The following is a 22,561-nucleotide window of genomic DNA, read 5'->3' as shown; positions in this document are numbered from 1 at the left end:
ACTTCACTGTTAGCTAAATAATAATTGGGAGTAAATGAAACTCAGCAGAATATTAGAGTCGACCTAGCCGCCAATTTTCGTGTACGTTTTGTTGGGAAAGTGTCGATATAATGAGTTTCAGCGGTTTTCTGTAACTTTACTCTTCCCGCAGACGCTCCTGTATATTGACAGACAGCAGATAGGAATTCGGTAACATTTACAACTGCACCGTAAACTAACTTCTCGTGACAAGTAAATGCAACTCGGCGTAATGATATTTTAGCATTACTAGTCATTGGTCACAAAATGTTTGTCAGAAAAGTTTCGAAAATGAAGAATTGCATCCGTTTTCGCCTGAGAAATTGCGCTAAAGTCGGCTTTTCCGCAAGGCCTTTTTGTTGAGACAGAACTTTTGACGCAGAACAAGAATGAACGGAATCTTACCATAAGCAGCTTCGTGCTGTTATACGCATGTGCAGTTATAAAAAAAAACTCGAAATGATCTAGGGAGGTGGATCATTTCCAGGGAATGGGACTGGACAGCTGCGCGGCCTTTTTTTTTTTTTTGCGCCATGGTTAGATCTGTCTAAGCGTCGTGCATTCATGAAAACTGCAACAACGTCCATAAGGCTGTACACAAAGTGTAAACGTCAAAAAGCAAGTGATAAGGGTCGAAGTCTCTCCTAACGCTTAAGAGACATCTTTGGGGCTTCCACGATTGTGCCATGAACATTACCTGCAGTTTCATTGTGCCAGGTTTTGCGTCTTGCGGGCCACGCATGTGTTTCGGGCGTATGGTGTTACAGACACACGAGCAAAATTTCCTGTATGCTGCACATATCCCTCAGCCCTCTCTACCCTTACATGGACTCAAGCACCTCCACAAAAATACAGATTTGGCGGAAGTTCCACCGGCAATCATTATAATAGCGTAAATGGAGATAACTGGCGGAACAGAACTTTCAAAAATTTAGAAAAAAGAAAAATAAAAAATAGCGAAAACGTAACGCCCTGCATTTCCACAAAAATGTTTTGGCGGAATTTCTACCTGCCATCGTTATAATTAGTGTAAATGGAGATAATTCGCTGAACAGAATTTTGGAAAAAAAAAGCCGTAAATAACTCGCACTCTAGACAAGCGGCATAAGAATGCTACGTATTAGTGGACAATTCTATGAATTTACGCATATTTTTTAGTCTCAATCTGAAATGCTTTGATGGCGTAGTCAACTATCCCACCCCGTACTCCGAATAGGGGGTCACAAAGTACCCTAAATAACTTTGTACTTTGTGCTTTGTACTGGTACAAAGTACAAAGTACCAAATATTACTGCTGTACACCCATCAGATAACTTCGAAACCTGCTCACTTTTTTTATCTTGTTCGTTGTTCGCAGGCTCGAGTGACCTCAATCATGAGGTATCGGGGCTATCGGTCGGTTTTCTTTCAGCTGCAGCAATAAACGCATTCATATTGTCACCAAGTACATATTGTAACGAAACCCTTGACATCTCACATGGCAATGCACAGGATCACCTGGCGGTCAATCCATCGTACACTTCATGTATGGGTACGTGCCACATCAGTGGGTCGCGCAAGGCAAGCCGAAGCGAAGATGCATACTGGCATGAGCTGCACTGGATCCCTCCGCTTTAGACTATTTGCATTCGACTGATTCTTTGAGAGTAGATTTCTTTTAGGCATAAAGTGTAAATAGTTCGAATCTGCCTTGTAACAATATGTTACACGTACTTACGGACAAACGAAGGTATATAGCAGTAGTGAACCTAACGAAAGGCGTTTTTGTTGGGCCCATGGTGCTGCAGGTTGATGTGCGCCTTTCCAAGTTGTGTTGATGTGTACCGTGGTGCTCTGTGTAGAACATCGGTGGCGCTCTCGGCCGCAAGCGGGTGAATTCCTAAAAACAAAAATTGACTGGCAAGCTGCTTCTCTTTATGCCAACGCCCTTAAGATATTAACACATAGAATACCACGTCACAGGGAAAATGGAATAAACCGTGCTACGTGTTTTACCGTTATCACAGGAAGAGGCCCACCTGTTGTAGTGAGTTAAGCAGCGTTGTTAAAAGCACCGTCCCAAATTTTCACGGCGCCTGGAACATGACGGTGCTTAATAATTTTATAGGTGTGAGGCGCCCAGAGAACCGGAAAAAAGCCTAACCTTTGAACGTAAAAGAATGCCGAGAAATTCTGAGAATCGTCTCTAATGCGCAAGCATTCCAACGCTGCTTCCTTCGGTTTGAGTTTTTTTCTTTCGACGAATAGTGTAGATTTGCACTATAATAACGATTAATTGTGTTAGCATCGTCAATTATGCATTTTTGTGCCGATACAGGGCGTTGCACGGTTGATTCCTTTTCCCGAATAGTTTCACGTTTAGATTTCTTTTTTTTTTTTTTTTGGCGGAGAGAGGGGTATTACTGTCTCTGTCGTGTAAGGGCGATGAATAAAGTGGCCATTACACATTTTGTTGGTTAATTTCTATCACTCTATTGTTTTTTCGTCTTTCGTCTTATTTTTGTTTTATTACTGTATTTTCTGTTTTTTTTTCTTTCATATTTTTCAACTGGTTGTCCTCGTTGACTATTGTGACGTATTACATGCCTTAATTGGGCAATCAGGCACTTTTGTGCAAATAAAGGGGTTACACGGTTGGTAGAATGGTGTACTCGGGAGAGAGTTCTTGCGCATTAAGAAAACGCTGGATAATGTTTTTCGCATGCACCATTGAAAAACTTGCCTCTCGTAGGGGTCGAAGTGTACTCATTCAGGGTAATGATGATGATAAATTCTTTTATTAGGAAGGGGAGGACCGAAGGTCGCTAGAGGGGAAAGAGGGAGGGAGGTAGACGCCCACTAAATCGCTCGCCAGGCCACTGGCAACGCCAAACTGGGCTACGGTCACCGGGGGTTGAGGACGTTCGAGAATGTCCCTATGTAATGCTTCTATATCTGAAGTTTGAAAAGCATTATGGTTCATTCTATGAATATCAAAAGAGGAGCAGTGCAGAACAAGATGGTCCATGTTTGCTTCACACACAGTGTGACAAAAGGTACATGTGCAGGCGGCAGCGGTGCCAATGCCCTTCTTCCGGTCAGCAAGTGTCTGGCATTTATGGACGATATGAGGTGTATTGGCCGTGTTTGCAAGTACTGTGTTGATCAATATTTCTTGCGATCGGCTGAGGGGGTAAATCTTTAAAGATGTGGGGAGGGGCGATGCTTTTAATCTCTCGCGGTGAAGAACCGGAGGTAACGTCGTCGTACTCGCGCCATTTCGAAGTGGCCGCGCGGCCACTTCGAAATGGCGCGAGTACGCGCCATGTACGCGCCAAGAAAGTACCCGCCATGTGTTCTGCTCTACGGCTAAGATAATTTCGCGAAAGTTTGAGCTAGCTAATACTCTATTGAACAAAATGCGTATGATTGGAAAATAGAAGGACTGACGAAGCGAGACCTGATACAGTCTCTCTTCGTCCTTTGATGGGCGCCCCTTGGGAGCTCTCAGAAATAATTCCGAAAGTCTTACTCAAGGAAAAAAATTGATTAACGTCGATCTGAGCCCGAATGAGGGGACAGCAAAGCTTCTAAATACCAATGGTGTCGCAAAATGAGAGCCCAATTTGCTTTCAATTGCAATGTGACAATGCCTCAACCTATTGGCCTCGTCCTATAATAAAGTCATCCATTCCATTCCTCATTTTCAATAGTATTGACGGGGGTGCAATCTTAACCTGCGAAGGAACAAATTACGATTGTAATTTAGCGTACTTCTTAGTTTATCTTAATGAAACTTGGAAGAACTGTATACACCCCTATTCTACCTGGCAAACGTGGGGCTATCAATTTTGCGGTTGCTTCGCGATACTGCGAGAATGGATCTGGAGCGGCGGCTTCTTACTATTTGTACTAAAACTGCGACTTCTTAATACTCATGACACCTGCCAAAGTAAACGCTCAACGGTTATGTAGTCGTGCCAGCAGCATAACGTCGTGTAATTTATCTCTCAGTAACGGCCTGGCAGCGAGTCCGCGTAGGGGTGGTCGCGGAGGCCGGGAGATCCGAGCTGGAGAGGCTGGAGATGAACAGGTAGAGCTCCAAATTGTGAGGTGACAAGACCATGTGCCACCTCGTTACCGCTCCCGCGATCACCGACGTGTCCCGGCGTCCAGGTGACCCTCGCGTCAACGTCGTTCCTCAGCTTGTGCTGGTGTATCTGGCGGACGCGTTGAGCAGTGGCGTCCTCTGTTTTTGGGTTCTCAATGCTACGTAGTGCTTCAAATGAGTCTGTATATATGACGGAAGGCCCGGTGTTGTACCTTAGAGCTGTCCAGATAGCCAAAAGTTCTGCTTGTGCAGGTGTTGCGTGGTCCAGTGTGCAGAAGTAACGTCTTGCTTCTCTGGTCAAGGGTTTGTACCAGGCCAAGGCCAGGCGAAACCCATCGACAGCGGCGTCAGTAAATACTGCATTGGCGTTGTGCTGACTGTGCCTATGAGAGAGGTGCTCTCTGGTTGAAGTGGCGTCATTTGCGGGGGGAGTGCTAGTCTTGGAGGGGTGCAGGGTAGGGAAACTCAAGGTGGTTGTTTCGCCTGGAGTGACCGGGCTTCTGGACAGACTCGTCGGGTGTCCCAAAGCAAGGTGTCTTGGCCTTGGATTGTGAGGTACAGTCGGTTGTCCAATGACGACTGAGCGCTTCTGAAGATGTCCTCGATTGGCGGTAGGGGTGCAAGGTCCCGAAGCTTCCGTAGATCGGTGAACTTGGGAAGGCCCGTGATAGACCGAAGGATGTGTCGGTGGAGAACTTGCAATGTTTTTTCAGCTGTTTTTTACAGGGTTACGACTGTACCCCCGTAGGTGATTTTACCAATTGCAATAGATCTCAAAAGGATAGTGCAGGCTGTCTGTCGTGTTCCGCCGAACTTGTTGGAAACGCGTTTGATTGCGTGTAGGACCGCGGAACTGATTCGAGAGGACGCCTCCTGGCTGATCAACTGGAGCTATAACCGCTTCATACCTGCAACACAAGCGGAGTACACACCCGAGCAGGGCTCCATGCGAAACAAGCCGACACTACTCCTGACTTGACCATTTCCTCCCTGAAAGCAGTCAAGCATTGGGAGACGCATTCTTCAACATGGGACAGTGATCACTATCCAATTATTGTTACTTTCAATAAAAAAATTCACAAACAGCGTACAACCATCCGAGCCGTAAACTGGTCTCACTTCCGAGATGGCATAGGAGCTCAATTGGACACCGTTGAAGAGTTCGTTCAGCTTATGCGAAGCAATCTGAGCTCTGCAACCCGAAGAAACTGTTGGCGAAGAAGACAAGCGACTCGCCGGTTCTCGGATAATAGCACTGTGGAAGAAAGCTAATAAGCTCACTCATCAGTACAATACCAACGGTAAAAGATATCAAACCCTCCGTCATATCAGAGACACCTACAAGCTCATCAAGCAACACGGGGAAGAACTCAGTAGAGCTCAGTGGGTCTCTACATGTGAGCGGCTCGGCAAAGCAAAAGGAAGGAATCAGCTGCGGGCAATCGTCTGCAAAATGCTCAACAAAGGCAGAGGTCCTTCCCCGCAAGAAACTCTTACTCTCCGCCAAGACACCGACACGCTCGAAGAGGAAATCATTAAATCGTGTTTTTCCTCACGCCAGCCTCACGCCACCTGCTCCCATCGAAACACCCAAGCTCGAGTGTACAAACGCAGAATTAGACGCCCCCTTTACGCTGGGAGAACTTCAAGCCGCCCTTAAGCATGGCAGAAGTGACTCAACACTGGGACATGACGGTACCACTTGGAAGATGTTGCGAAACTTAACCGAAGACACTGAGACAGCTCTGCTGAAATTCATAAACGAGCAGTGGGCCATGGGAATAGTCCCGGACCACATGCGCCTATTAATTATTAATCCGATACCTAAACCGGGAAAGGACCCGAAAAAAGTCACCAATCTCCGCCCCATATCGCTGACACTAACCATATGCAAACTCATGGAAAGAATGATACATATCAGGATAACCCACTACATCGAATATTGCAATCCAGGCTTACGCCCGTCTCAAGCCGGGTTCAGACCCAACATGGGAACTCATAATAACCTCCGGCTGCTTCGGAGGGTCCTGAACCGAAACTCAAGAAAGGGACCACCAGACTACATCCTGGCAGTTGACATAAAGAAAGCGTTCGACAATGTCGAGCAGGAACACATTCTGTCTAATCTGGCCGGGATTTACCCCAGTCAGCGTGCTCTCGATTGGATTGCCAGATTCCTGGAGGCCCGACCAATTAGACTTCTGAGCACAAGCAGTGTCCAGACTGTGACATATTATCTCGATCGCGGTGTCCCTCAGGGCTCAATTTTGGGTCCCCTGCTATGCAGGGTAATATGAGGCTGTCGTGCGTTGGAAGATAATGACAGGTTGTTTGGAATTATAACGCAGCAAAGCGATGCGCGAAGTGAGAGCGTGGGTGCATGACGCCTTCACGGTGCGCTCCAGCAACTGGTAATCTTCGCGCATTTTCTTTAACGTGTAAAATCCTTCACACCCATCAATTTTGCACAGAATCTGAGTAGTTTCAGTCATGTTTATTTTGGTGCTTTGTAACTAAGAGTTGAAGATTTTTGGTCGTGGTAACACGTTATATGTAATTGTTTTGTTACACTCATTTCATATATAATCTATTGGAACCAAGAACTACGATGTATGAATCTGTATGAATAGCCTTTAAACGAAGAACATCAATTCAGTTCAGTTACGGTTCTGAGACGTATTAAGGGACGTGCGAAAATCTGATGAATACTAAACCTAAACCTAAACCGAAAAGCCTAAACCGCTGCCGTAAGCTCTGAGATTATTTGGAAGCGGTGGCGGAGCGCATCGGACACGGAGATAAAACCGGTCTTCAGTTTTAACATTCTCACGGTAGCTGCTGCTGCCGCGAAAAAATTAAGGCGTTTCCAGCACGCCATTCCTGTGTTGTTTTATGGACTGTCTCGGACTTCGCCCGTACCGCAGATTGGAATTTGGCACTTAGCGTCACTTGCAAGCAGAAAGTCAACGGCCGCTGCCGCTATCGGCACAGATAACTGGGGCGGAAAGGTGAGAATCGCATCACTTCTGCAGAAACGGCGGAGCGGGTCGTACAGGAAATACAAGCGTTCTTGTGGATTCACAGGTTGGTTACACTGTATTTTGTTTGCTTGGTTTTACTTATTCTGTGCGCTCGGCTGCTTCTGACCAGGTTTTTAGGGGCGAAGCTCCTGTTGCTCGGGCCCTGTCCCGTCCCTCGTTGCTGCTGTACACGGCACCACGATGAGCATTGTGGCAGTAATGCTTCTGGAGTGGGAGTTTCCGGCCTGTAGCCGAGAGCAGGAGCGGTTATTGGCAAGCAGGAAGAACCAGACGCTCAACATGCGACAAATGTCAAGTAATCAAACCAATGCGCTTTTCAGTCAGAGTCCCGGTGTGGTTGCACAGTTTAAGTGCGAATTTTTAGGGGCGAAGCTCCTCTTGCTCGGGCCCTGTCCCGTCCCTCGTTGCTGCTGCACACGGCACCAAGATGATGATTGTGACAGGATCCCCCTAGGGATTGGTCAACCAAAGATTGGCCGAAGAGGTCAAAACGTTCAATGCGTTCGTTGCTACCCAACAAGGAGGAGAGGAAGAAGAAGAGGTTGTCGTTCGTCGCCTGCGAGCTCAAGAACAGTAATTGTATACTAAGCCCCGCCCAGATTGGCTTCAGACCTGGAAATTCTATTTGGAAGGTCCACGTCGACATCGAGAGCTGTATTAAATTAGCTCGCCGACTAAAACATGTCAGTGCACTCGTAACCCAGCAAAGGCTTACGACAGCGTGGAGTACAGCACGTTGATGTCACGCATTACATCCAGCGAGATTCCGGGGTACATTCGCTCCTGGATTGGTGAGTTTTTAAAGGGAAGGAAATTCTTTTGTTCCAAGGGTTTATTGACATCCCAGTATCACCAATGTCGTTGAGTTCCTCAGGGATCAGTTCTTTCTCCTGTTATTTTTAACTTACTCCTAAGTTCTATGCCAATGCAGAACGGCATATCTACTCATGTGTATGCCGATGATATTCCTTTTTTTGGCTGATAGGGACATCCAAGCGTTGTACCAGCGACTGCAGGACTATGTGGTTGTCCTGGATACTTGGCTCAGCACGTTACACCTCTAGCTAAATGTCAGTAAATGTGCCGTTATAGTATTTCCCTGCAATAACCCTATATCATTATGTCTAACATACCGGTTGCAATCCAGCCCTCAGGTCACGGAAATTAAATACTTGGGTATAATTTATGACGACCACCTCACATGGCGTCCTCATATTTCGCACATTGCTGCCAAAGGTGAAAAAGCTGCTGGAGTGCTGCGTAGGCTATGCAATCATAAATTTGGTATGCGTAGAGACGCCCTGTTAATGATTTATCGTTGCTATGTTCGCCCTGTATATTTGGTTGCGTGTTATTTTCGGGCTGCGCGACGTACAAACTCCATCTCCTATTTCTGATTGAGATATTGGTTCATGGTGGGAAAAGCGCTACAGTAACAAGGACAAGTGAGTACACGGGACAAAGCGCTACTAGCAACTGAAGATTTTATTACTGAAAAAACATACATATATACAAGGAATAAACGCCACAGTCATCACTTCACAGTCATCACTTCAGGCCGATGCCTGAACGTACGCCTTCGCGAACATCAGAGCTCGTTAAAAGGGTCACCGTATTCACATTTGGCCGTTCATTGCAAAGACTGCAAATGCCGCCCAAAACTGCGAGATACGTTAATCGTTGATAAACATAAAAAAAAAGACTAACAAGATAATAATAGAAGCTTTCCGTATAAAGAAAGAAGGGAATGAATGTGTCAGCCAACAATCGGTCTTGCTGTCTGACACTGAGTATGCCTTTTTAAATCAGGGTTGATAAATTGTGTGGCGCCTTTCTTGTCAGCACACGTGCGGTGTGAATATGTATAAAATGTTTGGTTGTCGGTGCGCCTTGATATTTTCAGATGGTAGATTGTAAAATTTGAAGTGATGACTGTGGCGTTTATTCCTTGTATATATGTATGTTTTTTCAGTAATAAAATCTTTAGTTGCTAGTAGCGCTTTGTCCCGTGTACTCACTTGTCCTTGTTACTGTAGCGCTTTTCCCACCATGAACATGTACCAACACGCCCAACTCGCAGTTCTTCTGAGATATTGGCTTTGCGTTTATGTTTAGGGTTGCCCAAGTATGTAGCTAACTCTGTATTGTACCTTGAGGCACGGTTGCCTTCACTTCTGTATCGATTTAAATTGCTCTGTTGTGACATTTCTAAAACTGTTTGAATCACCATTGTACGAGGCTCAACCCATTTTCCTCTTGAGGCTTGACCTTTTTCAAGGATTTACGTGGCCCCGATTTCAGCGTCCTCAATTGGATTGCGTACAGGCATGGCTGCAGCCTCTTCATGCAGATCTTTTTCTACTCCAGCCCTATTCTGATAATTTGTCACCTGTCGACATAAGCTTGGACAACATTTTTCCTCCGCATGCGAAATTATTGCCGGCCCGATTACTCAATAATTTACTTGAAGATCATTTGGGTACTCTTCATACTCATGTCGTCATTGCCACAGATGCCTCACAAAGTGATGAGAAGGCTGGGGTAGGAATATATTCTCAGTTACTAGATTGGTCCTTTTCTCAATCAGACTGCCAGACTATACCCCGATTTTTCAGGCAGAATTATTGGCGATAATATTAGCCCTTAATAAACTACAGCATAGATTTGAGCGGGTGATTATCCTTTCGGATTCTCTCTCCGTGTGCACCGCTCTAACAAATGATAAAGATTCTTCCCTTCTCCGGTCATTCCGTTCATTCGTTCCTTACCAGCTTCGTGAGATCTGGTTAGTGTGGGTCCCTGGTCACGCAGGGATAATCTTCAATGAACTAGCAGACCAATTAGCCAATTTGGCTCTTGGGGGTCCTGCCGTCGTGAATTGCCCAATTGACAGTTTTCTTTTGGGGGCGAGGTTCAGGCGCCTTCAAGTTTTACAAAGTAATCGGCAAGATGCCCTTCGTTCATGCTCCGACTATTTTAACCTCTCTCACTTATGGAAACCTAAATTCTGCGAGTCTCGTAAATGTGAGGTGGCAATCACAAAATTTCGTTGCAGAATCCCCCATTTGAACTTTTATGTGATTGATTGATTGATTGATTGTAGGGTTTAACGCGCCGACGCAACGCAGGCGATGAGGCGCGCCGTAGGGGAGGGCTCCGGATTAATTTTGACCACCCGGGGATCTTTAACGTGCGCCGAAATCTTGAACACACGGGCGCTTTTGCTTTTCGCCTCCATCAGAAAAGCGGCCGCCGCGGCCGGGAATCGAACCCGCGACCTCGTGCTCAGCAGCGCAACGCCTTAGCCACTGAGCCACCGCGGCGGGTAAACTTTTGTCTACACAAAGCTGGTCAGGCTTTATCTCCTCAATGCCCTGTCTACAAGGCCCCCGAAACTATAGAACACTTTCTTTTAAATTGCCGCAGTTTTTCCTCGATGCGACGCCCGCACCTTGAATACTCGTTTAATCGGCTGAATCTCCATTTATCTTTAACAGTTATTCTTTCCCTGGGGGCTTCCGTGCTAGGATATCGCCACAGAGATGTTGTGATTGCCTCTCACTCCTTTATTGCGGCGACAGGCCGGATGCTCTGCTAGACAGCTATGTCTTCATTCGCAATTTTTTTTTCTTCCTGGCAATCCTCTATCCAGATTTCTTTTTCTTCTCTCAATATTTTTCTCGTACTTCACTTTTTTTTTTCGCTCTCTAAAATCAGGCTGCAGACGATGCAGCAAGGGAGTGTCTCACTAGTACCCCTCCCCTGGACGACGACGCGTCGCGCCCCTCGCCTTCAACTTGACCCCGCACGCCATGCTCGGAAGGTACGCCTTGCGTCCGTTACTCCCGCTCGCTACCTGGCTCTGGCTCCTCCGATGCCTCGCTCTGCGGAAATCTTCATCAACAAAACTATTGCTAACGCAGCAGTAAAGATGGTTGTGGTTCGTTTCCCCAAAGTCCGGTGTCGATCAGGAACCCAATCGCCCGGGCTCTGGTTGATGGTGTTGAAGTTCTTGGAGACGGCGGTCGAATTGACGAACTCGAGGCGTTGGGGTTGATTAAGTGAAACGAAGAGTTTATATACAGCTATTTACAGTTGGAAAACTGGGTACATGAGTAATAAAAGGAAAAACTTCAAACTTCAGCTAGACGCTACTCCAAGTGCGCACAAATCACTTGAGCTTCTCAACTTCGTCTAACTCTCCTATCCTCGGAGCGTACACAAACCGCTCGAGAAACGACGGCCGAGACTCTGTCTCGCCGCAAGATCCGCCTAGTTTCCCGGTACGGCGCTGTACCCTAAACTTCCGACGCGATCTTAACCTCTAGCCTAGGGGGCTCACAAATACCAACCTAGCTTTAACGGTCGAGACTCCTTGTCCCGCAGGGAACTGTCCAGCTCAGCGCTCAGACGAGAACGATTTCTAACGGCCAAGTTCGGCCTTATAACACCTCGAGATCACACTTTCTCGGGAACGCCCCTGTAGCGTTCATACACACATAAGAGAGTGCCAAAATTCACGTAGACAGCTGTCACTCAGCGCGCTACGGAATATTCAATGAGGCGCCGCCATCATTGGGTCAACGGCACGCTCGCGGACGAGCAAGTGCGCGCGACCCCGCGGGGTGAGAGCGAAAGGCGGCGACAGTGCACCGTGCCGACCGGGGCGCGTTAACAATGGTGTCTCGCGCGGCGCGCGCTTCGACGCCGGTAATTCCACCTCCTCCGCGCGTCACATCGACAATTCTCGGAACCCGGCGGCGCTTTCTGCGCCGCCGGAATCCCCGTGGTATTCGGTGGGCCAGACAATCCGTCTCCCGTGCGCGCCGTGACGAATTGGCGACGGCTGCGGCGTAGAGTCCACAGTGTTGAGCCCCCAGACAGAGTGGCGGGTTCTCACGCGCAGCCCGGGTGCCTGGCCGCTGATCTCATAAGTGGACCTTACAGCAGCCCTCACACCCCACATCATGAGGAAATGGATTCACCTGGCAAGATCTCTACCTCCTTACTCCACCTCCTTAGCATGTCTCCTTACTGCCCCTACTGTCAAACGTTAGTGTTCGCCACCCTCAACTAATTAATCTGGCACTGCGCCGCATTTTCTATGTACCGCCCAATAATCGTCAACGCTTTGCCACGTCATTCCTCTCAAGACGACCCCCCCCCCTTCGAAGACGCTAATTTTCTCTCAGCCCTCGGGTGTTCGGCCTAGAGAGTGGTCTTTCGAGATTAGTGTAAACCGGGGCCTACCCCTGTCGTAAAAGTTGACTTGACTGCACTCACATGATCCCAACAACCCTAGCCTGGCTCTTCTGACGGCAGTGAACTCTTCTAAGGCGTTCAAGGACCCACCATTTGTGCTGCTCGGCTACTCCTGCCTGCCTCTTCCCCCTCTTCCCTTATTATGGCCGCATGGCCTTCCCTTTGAAATAAAGGATTACAACAACAACAACAACAACAACAACAATCTCTCTAAAATAAACCGGGTCACAACCTAATCATTACAGGCAGCCTCTTGGCCAATCCCCCGCGTGGGTACGCGACATGACTTACGGATCCAACCAATCAACCAACCAACCAACCAACCAAGAAACGTACCGGGGGTACGCGACACAAGACGCTCTGCAGAAGGCGACGGCCAAGGGGGATAACGTGTCACACACCGAATTCGCCAACTTACCCATGGAGATTCTCATCATCCCAAACAAGCCCTACATAACCACCACAAACATCGACGTCGTCGACGGGCTTGTCAACGGAGCGGTGGGAAGTCTCAAGCTTTGCGAGCGAGGAGTGGTGGTCTTGACGCGGCGACGCCCGGTTTCGATCCCACGACTCTCTGGCCGCGACGGGACAGACAGACAGACAAATAACTTTATTCAGGTCCTGAGGAACTGCCTTGGACCGCCCCTATCAAGGGGAGTCCGTGACAGTCGCGGGTCGCCCCACGCAGGGACCGGAATTATCCCCACGTGGAAGACGAAGACCTCAACGTCGACGTCCAAGGATACCTTCAGCGTGCGGAGGAGGCCCGCCAGCTCGCTCGAGTTCGCACAACGGACCAGCAGCTGGTGGATGCGAGACGCTACAACCTCCGACGCCGAGTACCGCCCAGGGGATCGTGTGGGGGTTTGGACTACCATCCGATGACGTGGACTCAGTGAGAAGCTTCTACGACGGTATTTCGGATCCTACCGGATTCTATAACGTGTTGGCCCACTTACCTACGAGGTGATCCCCGATGGTGATTCCGGAACATCACGACGACGCACACGGCCCGAAGTCCTCCGCGTGGTTGGCTTAAAACCTTTCTACGGACGATGACGGACTTTTATTTGTTCAGACTGTCGCTTATGTTAGCATCGGGTCGATGCACTCTTAGAGGGGGGGTAATGCCGCGAACCATGCTTTGGGTTTGTTTATTTGTTTTGCTTTTACCGCCAGGCTGCGCCGGTCTGTGTTATCTGTGTTCCAGGGGAAGCGCGTGTTCCATTCTTTCTTTCTATGCCGCATGTGTTATCGCTTCTGATAGGCGGAGCGTTCCGATCTAACGTGAACAGCCTAGAATGATCTTCTTTGTTCTGCATGTAATTCGACGGTTCCAGAAACACTCGCGCCCAAAGATAAATTCCCGCGGAGCCGACGCCGCGGCATTCAATTCGCCGAGATTCGCCTACGCACGTCACTTTGTTGGCTGCTGCTTTCCCGCCTGTGTATTCTTTGAGTTGTTAGGGGAGCACAAGTTCGCTCCAATAAACTTGTTTTTCCTTTAAGACAGCTGCGTCCTCTTTGTCTACGTGACAATATAAACCGCTCGGCTTTCGATTCCTCTGGGGTACGCTGCGATGACAGCGCTACAACGGAACGCCCTGTTGCCCTACTTGGTTCCAGCGAGCGAGCTACGACAACAAGGCGAGCGCCTGAAGTGCTCTGCACTTAAAAAGTGGCAGTGCAACTCCGGCACGTGTGGGAGGAACAGCAAGCACAAAAAGAACAGAACTCCCGCTGGCGCACAGTTTCAGGCAGGGTGCGCGCGTGCACTGCGAAGGCGGGAAAATATAATGGTGGTCCCATACAAAAATATTGTATGTTCAGCTAAAGAAAATCCTTTTTAGTACAGAGCACGTTAGGCGCTCGTCTTGTCGTCCTAGCTCGCTCGCTCGACTCAAGTGTATAGAGCACCAAGGCGGCGTCCCGGGGTAACGCTGTTGTTCCCGGCCTGCCCCAGAGGCTTCAAAAACCAAGCGGTTTAATAGTCATAGGCGTTCGAAACTCGTGAAACGCTGGCGCTTGTCATAAATCTTTCCGTTGTTTAGCGCAACGAAAACTATAGGTACGTTTGAGGAAAATATAAGTAATTAACCGGCACAGCCGGCGTTCCTTTAGTAAAGGATGCCTGTTGGGTTGGTTTTTTACGATAGTAAACGCAAAATGGAGCAGTGCGACGCCGGCACGTGCGGGGAGAGAAGCACAAAGAGAACAGAACTCCCACTGGCGCAGTTTCAGGCAGGGGACGTGCAACCACTGCGGAGGCGGGAAATTTGAATTGCATATGGGGTGGTAGCAGTAGCGGATAACGGCGGTACAATACATTATGGTGAATCACTGCTTTGCACTGCCGACAGCTTTCACATTGAGTGGAACGGCTTTAATTTTTATGGTTGTCTTTAGCTATTTGGCACAATTAGCTATAAAAGTTCCTATGGCTGTCTTTAGCGATTCAAATGGACATTCTTATGGATGCCTTTAGCGCCTTCTATAGCTGGTTCTATGGCTGTCTTTAGCTAATCGTATCGACATTTATATGGGTGGCTTTAGCGTCTTCTATAGCCGGTTGTATGGCTGTCTTTAGCTATTCTTATCGACATTCGTATGTGTGGCTTTAGCTTCTTCTATGGAGGGTTGTATGGCTGTCTTTAGCTCCTCCGACATCTCTATGGCTGTAGAACAAGCTAAAGAAAACCCATAGGAATGTCGATACGAATCGCTGAAGACAACCATAAAAAGGATTTTCAATAGCTGACCATACGATACTTTTGCATGGGGTGGCAGTGAGCGGATAACGGCGCTTCAGCCCATTATGGCGAATCACTGCTCGGCACTTCCACCAGCTTTCACGTTGAGTGGAACGGCTTTGATTTTTTTCATGTGCAGTGAGTTTAAATTTTTGTTCCACGTAGAATTATGCTCAGGTGTATCCAAAAATCATTTTCAAAAGGAAATGAGAGCATTTTAAAAAAGCGTGGAGGTGTGACTCTTGCAGGGTTGTTACATCTCCTGCGCCAGTCCCTAAACTGGATGCTGACCCGCTCGTAAAGATTACAGAAATGGATAAGAAGCGCGGATGCTTCTTGAGTTGCCGCCTAAGATAGATGATGTCTAAAATTAATATTCAGACGTCATCTGACCTTTCAGATGCAATCACGACTTCACTGCCCAGCCACGGCGCAAAAAATTCAATAAGCTCGTCAAAGAATTGACTAGCTAGATAAGCAAGGTGCATTTCCGGCAGGAAGAACGTGTTTTTGACTGGGGAAGTTAGCAGTTGAACATTAATGTTGATGGAATGAAGTAGGCAGTGTCTTTTATCACGGCAAGCGTAAGAATTACCGCCAGGAAGTATTCACGGCAGCCGCCTCTGATTGGCTAAGCACGCCACCCGGAGCTTCTACGGGACAAAAATTTCAAAAAAAAAAAAAAAAACAAGGTGTTACAGCTGCTCCTGTGGAGCAAACCATATCGTTCTTGCTTTTAAACGAGAAGGCTCAGGTTCGAGTGGCGGAAGTTTTTTTGTTTTTTAGCTTTCAGAATTTTTGAAGCTCTCGCTTATAGTGATTTTGTTAATGCTTTTTTAGTGTGGTTAGTATCATATATGGAGATAGACGCACAGGACTTCTAGATTAGGTTGGTTCGGGTTTTACATATTGTGTTCTCTGTCGTTGGGCTGGGTTAGGTTAGGTTTGCTGCAGTTGGGCTGGATTTGGGTAGGTTATGATACGTTAGATTAGATTACGTTAGGTTAGGTTCGGTGAGGTTAGGTTATGTTAGGTTACGTTGGGAGGTAAAATTATTCAACGAATTTTGGGATAGCCAGCTTTTATGGAAACTGCCGCAAGAATCTACCGGAGGTAATTCTCACGGTTGCCTTGAGATTAGACGCAGCCAATAAAGTAAGCAGAAGATTAAAATCGGCTTTCGCAGGCAAAGGCTGCCGTAAAAAAGCTAGAAGTCGCCGCCATAGCGGAGGAGGAGGATGTTGCCCTCCGAAGCAAAAGCTTCGGGATAGCGATGTCTATGCAATTTTTAGCGAGAATGTCACCACTGCTTCCTCAAGCACGCTGCTCTCTGTCGCAAAAGAAGGGGCGAAGGACTCAGTGTGCAAGTTCATAGCACGCTCAAATGGTAAACTTCCAGTAAAAAAGGCAACTGAAGATATCGCTGTTGTCATTAAAGGGACACTGAAGTGAATTGGTCAAACTCCAGTTTTTGCTTGCACTGCGTAGACTGGCTCAAATTTGCACACTTTTCATCGTTTATTCGGTTGACAAATCGGTAATTATTTTACAAAGCGCGAAAGAAGAAAAACTACCATGCGCGGTTTGCGGCGGCCGCATCAACTAAGGCTGTGACGTTGGGAGGAGGGGGCACCGTGATTGCACGATGCCCAAGGTTAGCAATCAAACAAGTTTCGGTTTCGATTTCGGTTCTGTAAAACACAACCAATGGCGTTGTTGGATGGGCATTCTCAATATCTCAGTAATCATTGTACCGGCTTCTGCCATGTTGTCGGTTGTAAAATGCATAAGATAAGCCTCCCAGGACGGCTTGGAATCGTAGCATTCTCTAGCCGAGGCCTACGCAGTGCATGAACGCCCTCCGCGTCCCCGCAGACGCTCAAACGCCAAAGGTCAAGGCACGGAGTGTATATAAGATTAATAAATACATATTACAACAACAACAAATGCCATGCGCTTTTCCCCTATATTGGGAGCTTGCCTCACTCATGCCTGTATCGTAAAAAGCGTGTTCGCACCAGGCCAAGAGTGTTGATTCTGGCCTGTGCCCACTGCCCGCAAGCAGTCGGTGCTTATGGCAACAGCACGCCAACGAGAACTCGCTAGCGCGCCAGTGCCAGCCTGCGCGCGTTCTGTGAACTAGTTCGTGGAGCGCTGAACGTTGCAGCCCAAAAAAAGGTGAACTCAGTATAGAAAACATCGGAGGAAATCGAAAAAGTTAAGTTATAAAAAAAAGCACGTACCCGCGGGGATTCGAACTTTTGACTTGCAAAATACTTGCGCTGTGCATACCTAGCGCTCCAAAGCACTCGGCCACGGGCTTTTTTTTTCTCTCTCTTTATATCCTGTCTTCGGTATACACAATAAGAACAAAAAAACAAAGAATTACAAAGCGCGAAAAGACATCAGCACGTCACTTGCTAGTGCGCGCTTGTTAAAAAGGCCGAAGCCATGCCACACTTTCCAACACATTTAACCAGTCAGGTGGAGATGGTTGGGCTTTATACACTTCTAAGATCTCCCGCACACTCTGGCAGAACAACTCTCTGCTCGGTTTCACATCTACATCATTATGACGAACTGCCATTCGAGCTTTCCATATACTATGCAGGGCCAGCAACATCAAAAGATCATACGGGACGCCGCCGTAGTTTTCAACGGCCAAGAACCTGATTCCATGGCTATCCAACGGGAAATCCTTTTTTAGTGTTCTCTGCAAAACGTCCCACAGGAACACCCCGTCCCAACAGTCTATGAATGCGTGCTCTACTGTTTCTGGCTTTTTACAAACCAAGCAGTCAGGCCCCCAGGGAACAAACAAACCTTTTTCAATCATCCAAGTTTTAACAGGTAATACTCCCACGTGTAATTTAAAGAAAAAAGACTTTACATAAGGCGGGACAGTCATTTTTTTCACACGCTGACACACATCTTGTCCTGGCCCTGCACTGTATAGGGATCGGTACAAAGGAGTCGGCAAAGTGGTGTCAAGAAGGTCTCTATACAGCTTTTTTCTGTGCACGGTAGCCAGATATTCGAAAGAAAACCGCGAGAATAAAAATCTTGCCGAAAGTACCACCTCACGTAGATAGCCATGAATGCCATCGTTACGAACACAAGAAGTAACAACAAATTCGGGTAAAACTCTACCTAGGCGCACTTGACACACGGTGCGCAAAAAAGGGTTTTGCACATCACGTAAAAAAAGAAAGCGGTTCACTACCTGGCGTAGAAAAAGGTGCGCCAGGGAAAGGCCCCCACAGCGCACTCGTCTAAACAGGTTGGTTCGGCTTGTGTGCTCCCAAGTGGAACACCAAATAAAGACAGCAAACACCCTGTGCAATCTTTGAACATTGGCACGCGAGCAATGCAGAACCTGCATCACGTACCAAAGTTTTGACACAAAGAATAGGTTACACACAGTCGCTCGCGCGAACACGGACAACTGCTTACCCCCCCACTTATCCGCTTTATCACGGATTTCGGTGGCTTGCCTGCGCCAGAAAGGATCACTGTCACGATAATTTTCTAAGGGGACACCTAAGTATTTCACTGGCGTGTCTACCCAGCTGATACCTGCGAATGTACGTGGCTTCCACAACCAGCTTCCGTGCCAGAAACCAATACACTTATCCCAATTGACGGAACTACCAGTGTAGAGGCAGAACCTTTTAAGAACACTTATACTTTCGTGGATGCTACTCGTGTCTTGGAAAAACAAAGCAATGTCGTCTGCATAAGCGAGCACACGAACTTCGCAGGACTGTAATGAAAACCCGCTGATTTTCTCATTTTTAAGGATGTTTACACAAAACGTTTCAATAAACATACAGAATAGCAGCAAGGACAGTGGGCACCCCTGGCGCACAGAACGGCTGACCTGAAGTGGAGCGCCTACCAACTTGTTGACCACCAAACTTGTACTACACTGTCCCTATACGCCATGCGTACACCATCCGTAATCATTTTTCCTACGTTTGTGTGCTCAAGAATCATCAATAGCAGTTCGTGGGAGACCTTGTCGAACGCTTTTTCTAGGTCTATTTGTACCATTGCTACTCCTTGCTCAAGGCTGTCAGAGCATTCCAGGATGCTACGGGCTACGTGGGTATTGGTCGTAATAGAACGACCCTTAATGCCGCATGTTTGGTGTGGTCCGACTATTTCTTTCAAGCGGCTAAGACCTTCATTAATATCTTATAGTCGACATTTGAGAAACTAATTGGACGGTACGCTCTTACATTCCTCAGTTTAATGGCATCTTCAGTCTTTGGAATGAGAACTGTGTGAGATAGAGTAAAGGATGGTGGCAGTCTGTTGTTTTCGTACGCTTCGGCGTAAACTTCACATAACACTACGCTAAGTGTGTCTTTAAAGGCCTTGTAAAAACACGCACTTAGGCCATCTGGGCCTGGCGTTTTACCTGGGGTTAAATCATCAATGGCACTCAAAATTTCATTTATGGTGATTGGCATCTCAAGAATAGCCTTCATGTCGTCTTCTATTCTGGGCATTAAGTTCAAGAATTCGTCTCTGAAATTATCGGCGTCGACCTTATGAACAGAAAAAAGGGCTTCATAAAAATCATTAAAAGCACCCTCTATCTGCGTACGGTCAGTCGTTAGCCCTCCGTTATTTTCGATTTCGACTATATGATTTCTACAAGCGTAGCGCTTTTCTGATGTAAGTGCTCTCTTGGTGGGCGCTTCACCCAATAGCAACTTTTCCGCCCTTGCTCTCACCAGGGCACCGTGGTATTTATTCTGGTCTATAACTTCAAGCTCCGATTTAACCCTTTTAATCTCTTCCGTTTGCGACCCCGGCGACTGGGATTCTTCATTAGTAAGCGATGCGAGGTTTTTACGTAGAAGTTGTTCTCTTTGTCTCTCACGATACTTCCGTGCACTTGATTTTTCTATCGCACTCAACTTTACTTCTTGTTTGAAAATTTCCCACCTAGAGGACCAGCTAGTTTTCCTATCTGGTAAACGCCGTATTTTTTCATTTATTTCAGTTGCAAATTCTTCCTCCTGCAATAGCTTACTATTCATTTTCCAAAGACTCCAATTAAACGTGTTTGCACTAGGCTTGCGCCCACCAAGGGTAAAAGAAACCAGGCAGTGGTCGCTAAACGACACGGGTGACACACAATAATCACCGCACTCAGGTAAGAGCTCGAGCGAAACATTAGCCCGATCCAAGCGGGCGTGGCTTGTGCCCTGGAAATGGGTGAAATGCACTTGTCTTACGCCAAGAAGCGCATCCCCGACATCTTCTAAACAATAGTCTGATGCTGCCTCAATCAACGCCAAGATGCTCGAGTCACGGAATGGCGTATCACTGGACTTGTCGCGCGCAGAGCATACACAGTTAAAGTCTCCTAGAAAAACAACTATACGTTCAGTGTCCAGTCGTGCACGGATATTTTCAAAAAAAACTTTCCTTTCGTTCGCTCGTGTCGGCGCATACACAACTACAACACGCCAATCGCGTGACAAAAACTTAAAATCGCAAACTATGAACCGCCCTGCAAGACAAGCCGTGACGGATTCAATTGCAACGCCCAAACTCTGTTTAATTAACAGCATACACCCCCCAGAAACGCCAACTGCGTGACTTACGCAAACATGGTGGTGCGCATTGAAAGTTTGCGCCATACGCTGCGTTTGCCCTTCTCCCTCAACTTTCGTTTCCTGAATCGCCACAATATCGAGTTCTTTATCGGCAACCAAGCGGTTAACTTGGTTTTGCCGACGCCTGTCAGCCAGACCACGAACGTTTAGCGTGGCGATACGAACAGGGGTGTTAAAATTTAGCATTTTGAGGCAGCGAAAAACTCAGGACGCGCGAGCGAATATGGCGCATTCAAAAACGGGGGAAACGCCTCGAGGGAACCAGTGCGCACGGGCGCCACACTGCAAACCGTCAAAGGCGTCATTAACACTTCTCGTTGATTCTTCATATTGACGCGAACACTGGTAAACGGCAAACAAGCGTTCTTAATGAGCCAAAGAATGCGACAAAAACAAAAAAACGGTGGAGGGATACCCGGATGCACGCACACTTTCACGGCGGTTTGGCCGTGGCTGGCGTTCGCTCGTACGGCGTACTGTTTGGCTTTGGTTTGAGGGACGAACGACGAGTCACTAGCCCTTTAGGGGCCAGTTTACCGTCAGTAGCCGTGTCCTCCTTCGCCGCCTGGTTGTCTCGTTCGTGCCGGGGGCGTTTCGTCACCGAACCATCTTCACCGCGCACCTCATTAGCGTCGCTTTTACTGGCTGCGTCCCCGGCGTCTTCGGTGGCTCGCGTCGGCGTTTGTTGAGACAAGGTGGCGTCCGGTGCGACGCTGGCAGCTGAAACCGTTGCCGCAACCGGCGATGTAGTCTCCTCCTCACGAACAATTTCCTCGTCCCTGGGTGGAGGAGCCGAACTCCCTGGCACTTCTGCTCTGGCCTCCTGCGTCGGTTGCCGTGGCGGCTCACTTCCCGCGGCCAACTCTTCGGCTTCCTCCGCGTCCATGACAAGGTCGGCCGAGCTGTCGTCTGGCACGGGTCCGGTTACGGCGGCGTACGTCCGCGTGCACTGTGCCGCCTCGTGGCCGAAGCGGCGACAGACACTGCAACGCGGCACCTTGCATTCCCGGCGCATATGTCCCGTACTCTGGCAGCGCAGGCACTGCGGGGCTCTCCCGGGCACGACCACGAGCGCTGACTCGCCCGCCACTCGGAGCTGGTGCGGAAGGTCCTCGGCCCTCACGCCCGCCTTGAGCTTGAGGGTAACTGCCCGCGTAGTCGAGCCCTTGTCGTGGATGCCTTGAACTCTCCACCTCTCCCTGGTAACGTCGGTGAATCTGCCGTACGGGGAAAGGGCAACACGGACGTCTTCTTCGGTCACATTGTGTAGCAACCAATGCAACTTCAGCCGGAGGTCCTGGTTTGTTGGGTCGATGACAATACACTGCCGTCCCTTCACTCTCACGTCCTTCGCTTCGAGCATCTTCTTCACAGCTTGCTCATTCTTGAAAGTCACTGCCCAAACGGGCGAGCGCTGCCGAACTTGGAAATATAAGGTATATAATGTATAACCAAATTACACTTTTATTTAGTTTTAGCATTCCAAGCAGCTTAGGTGACTATTTGTTGTTTTGCGCTCGTGCAGTAAGCATCCCCCAAGTTTCCACAATATCTCACGTCTAGCACTTGCATTTCTTAGACGGAAAAGCGATCGCAGATGCGTAGTCGTGCTGCCGGCCGCTGTGCTTGTTCGCCCAGCGCGAAAAAGTGCTTCCCGCACCCTAGTTTTACGCTGTACGGTAAAAATGTCAGTTGATTTTATTTCCTTAGTACCTATATTGACTTCGCTGACTCTTCTCCCGCCTTAGAGAGGCCTTGTATTTC

At 48.0% G+C, this 22,561-nt stretch overlaps 2 protein-coding genes across 5 annotated transcripts in view; one reads left to right on the top strand and one right to left on the bottom strand.

Moving 5' to 3' along the window:
* Window positions 1-22,160, bottom strand: part of LOC144168575 (arylsulfatase B-like) — a 56,926-nt gene extending 34,766 nt beyond the window's left edge. Inside the window, exon 1 of the mRNA XM_077697529.1 lies at window positions 21,335-22,160. Within this exon, the coding sequence (XP_077553655.1) occupies window positions 21,335-22,160 (826 nt within the window). The remainder of the gene's footprint in view (window positions 1-21,334) is intronic.
* Window positions 1-22,561, top strand: part of LOC144170237 ((3R)-3-hydroxyacyl-CoA dehydrogenase-like) — a 52,881-nt gene that overhangs the window by 2,014 nt on the left and 28,306 nt on the right. Inside the window, exon 1 of one of the 4 annotated variants that reach the window (XM_077699887.1) lies at window positions 7,066-7,192. The exons of the other annotated variants lie outside the window; for them this stretch is intronic. The gene's annotated coding sequence lies outside the window, so the exon portion shown is untranslated. Of the gene's footprint in view, window positions 1-7,065; window positions 7,193-22,561 lie in introns of those variants that run through there. 4 annotated transcript variants of the gene reach the window in all.

This window comes from Haemaphysalis longicornis, unplaced genomic scaffold (assembly GCF_048455015.1).
Source record: "Haemaphysalis longicornis isolate Haplotype H1 unplaced genomic scaffold, Haemaphysalis longicornis Haplotype H1 scaffold_2, whole genome shotgun sequence".
Classification (NCBI taxonomy): domain Eukaryota; kingdom Metazoa; phylum Arthropoda; class Arachnida; order Ixodida; family Ixodidae; genus Haemaphysalis; species Haemaphysalis longicornis.
This window is presented reverse-complemented; position numbering and strand designations above follow the sequence as displayed.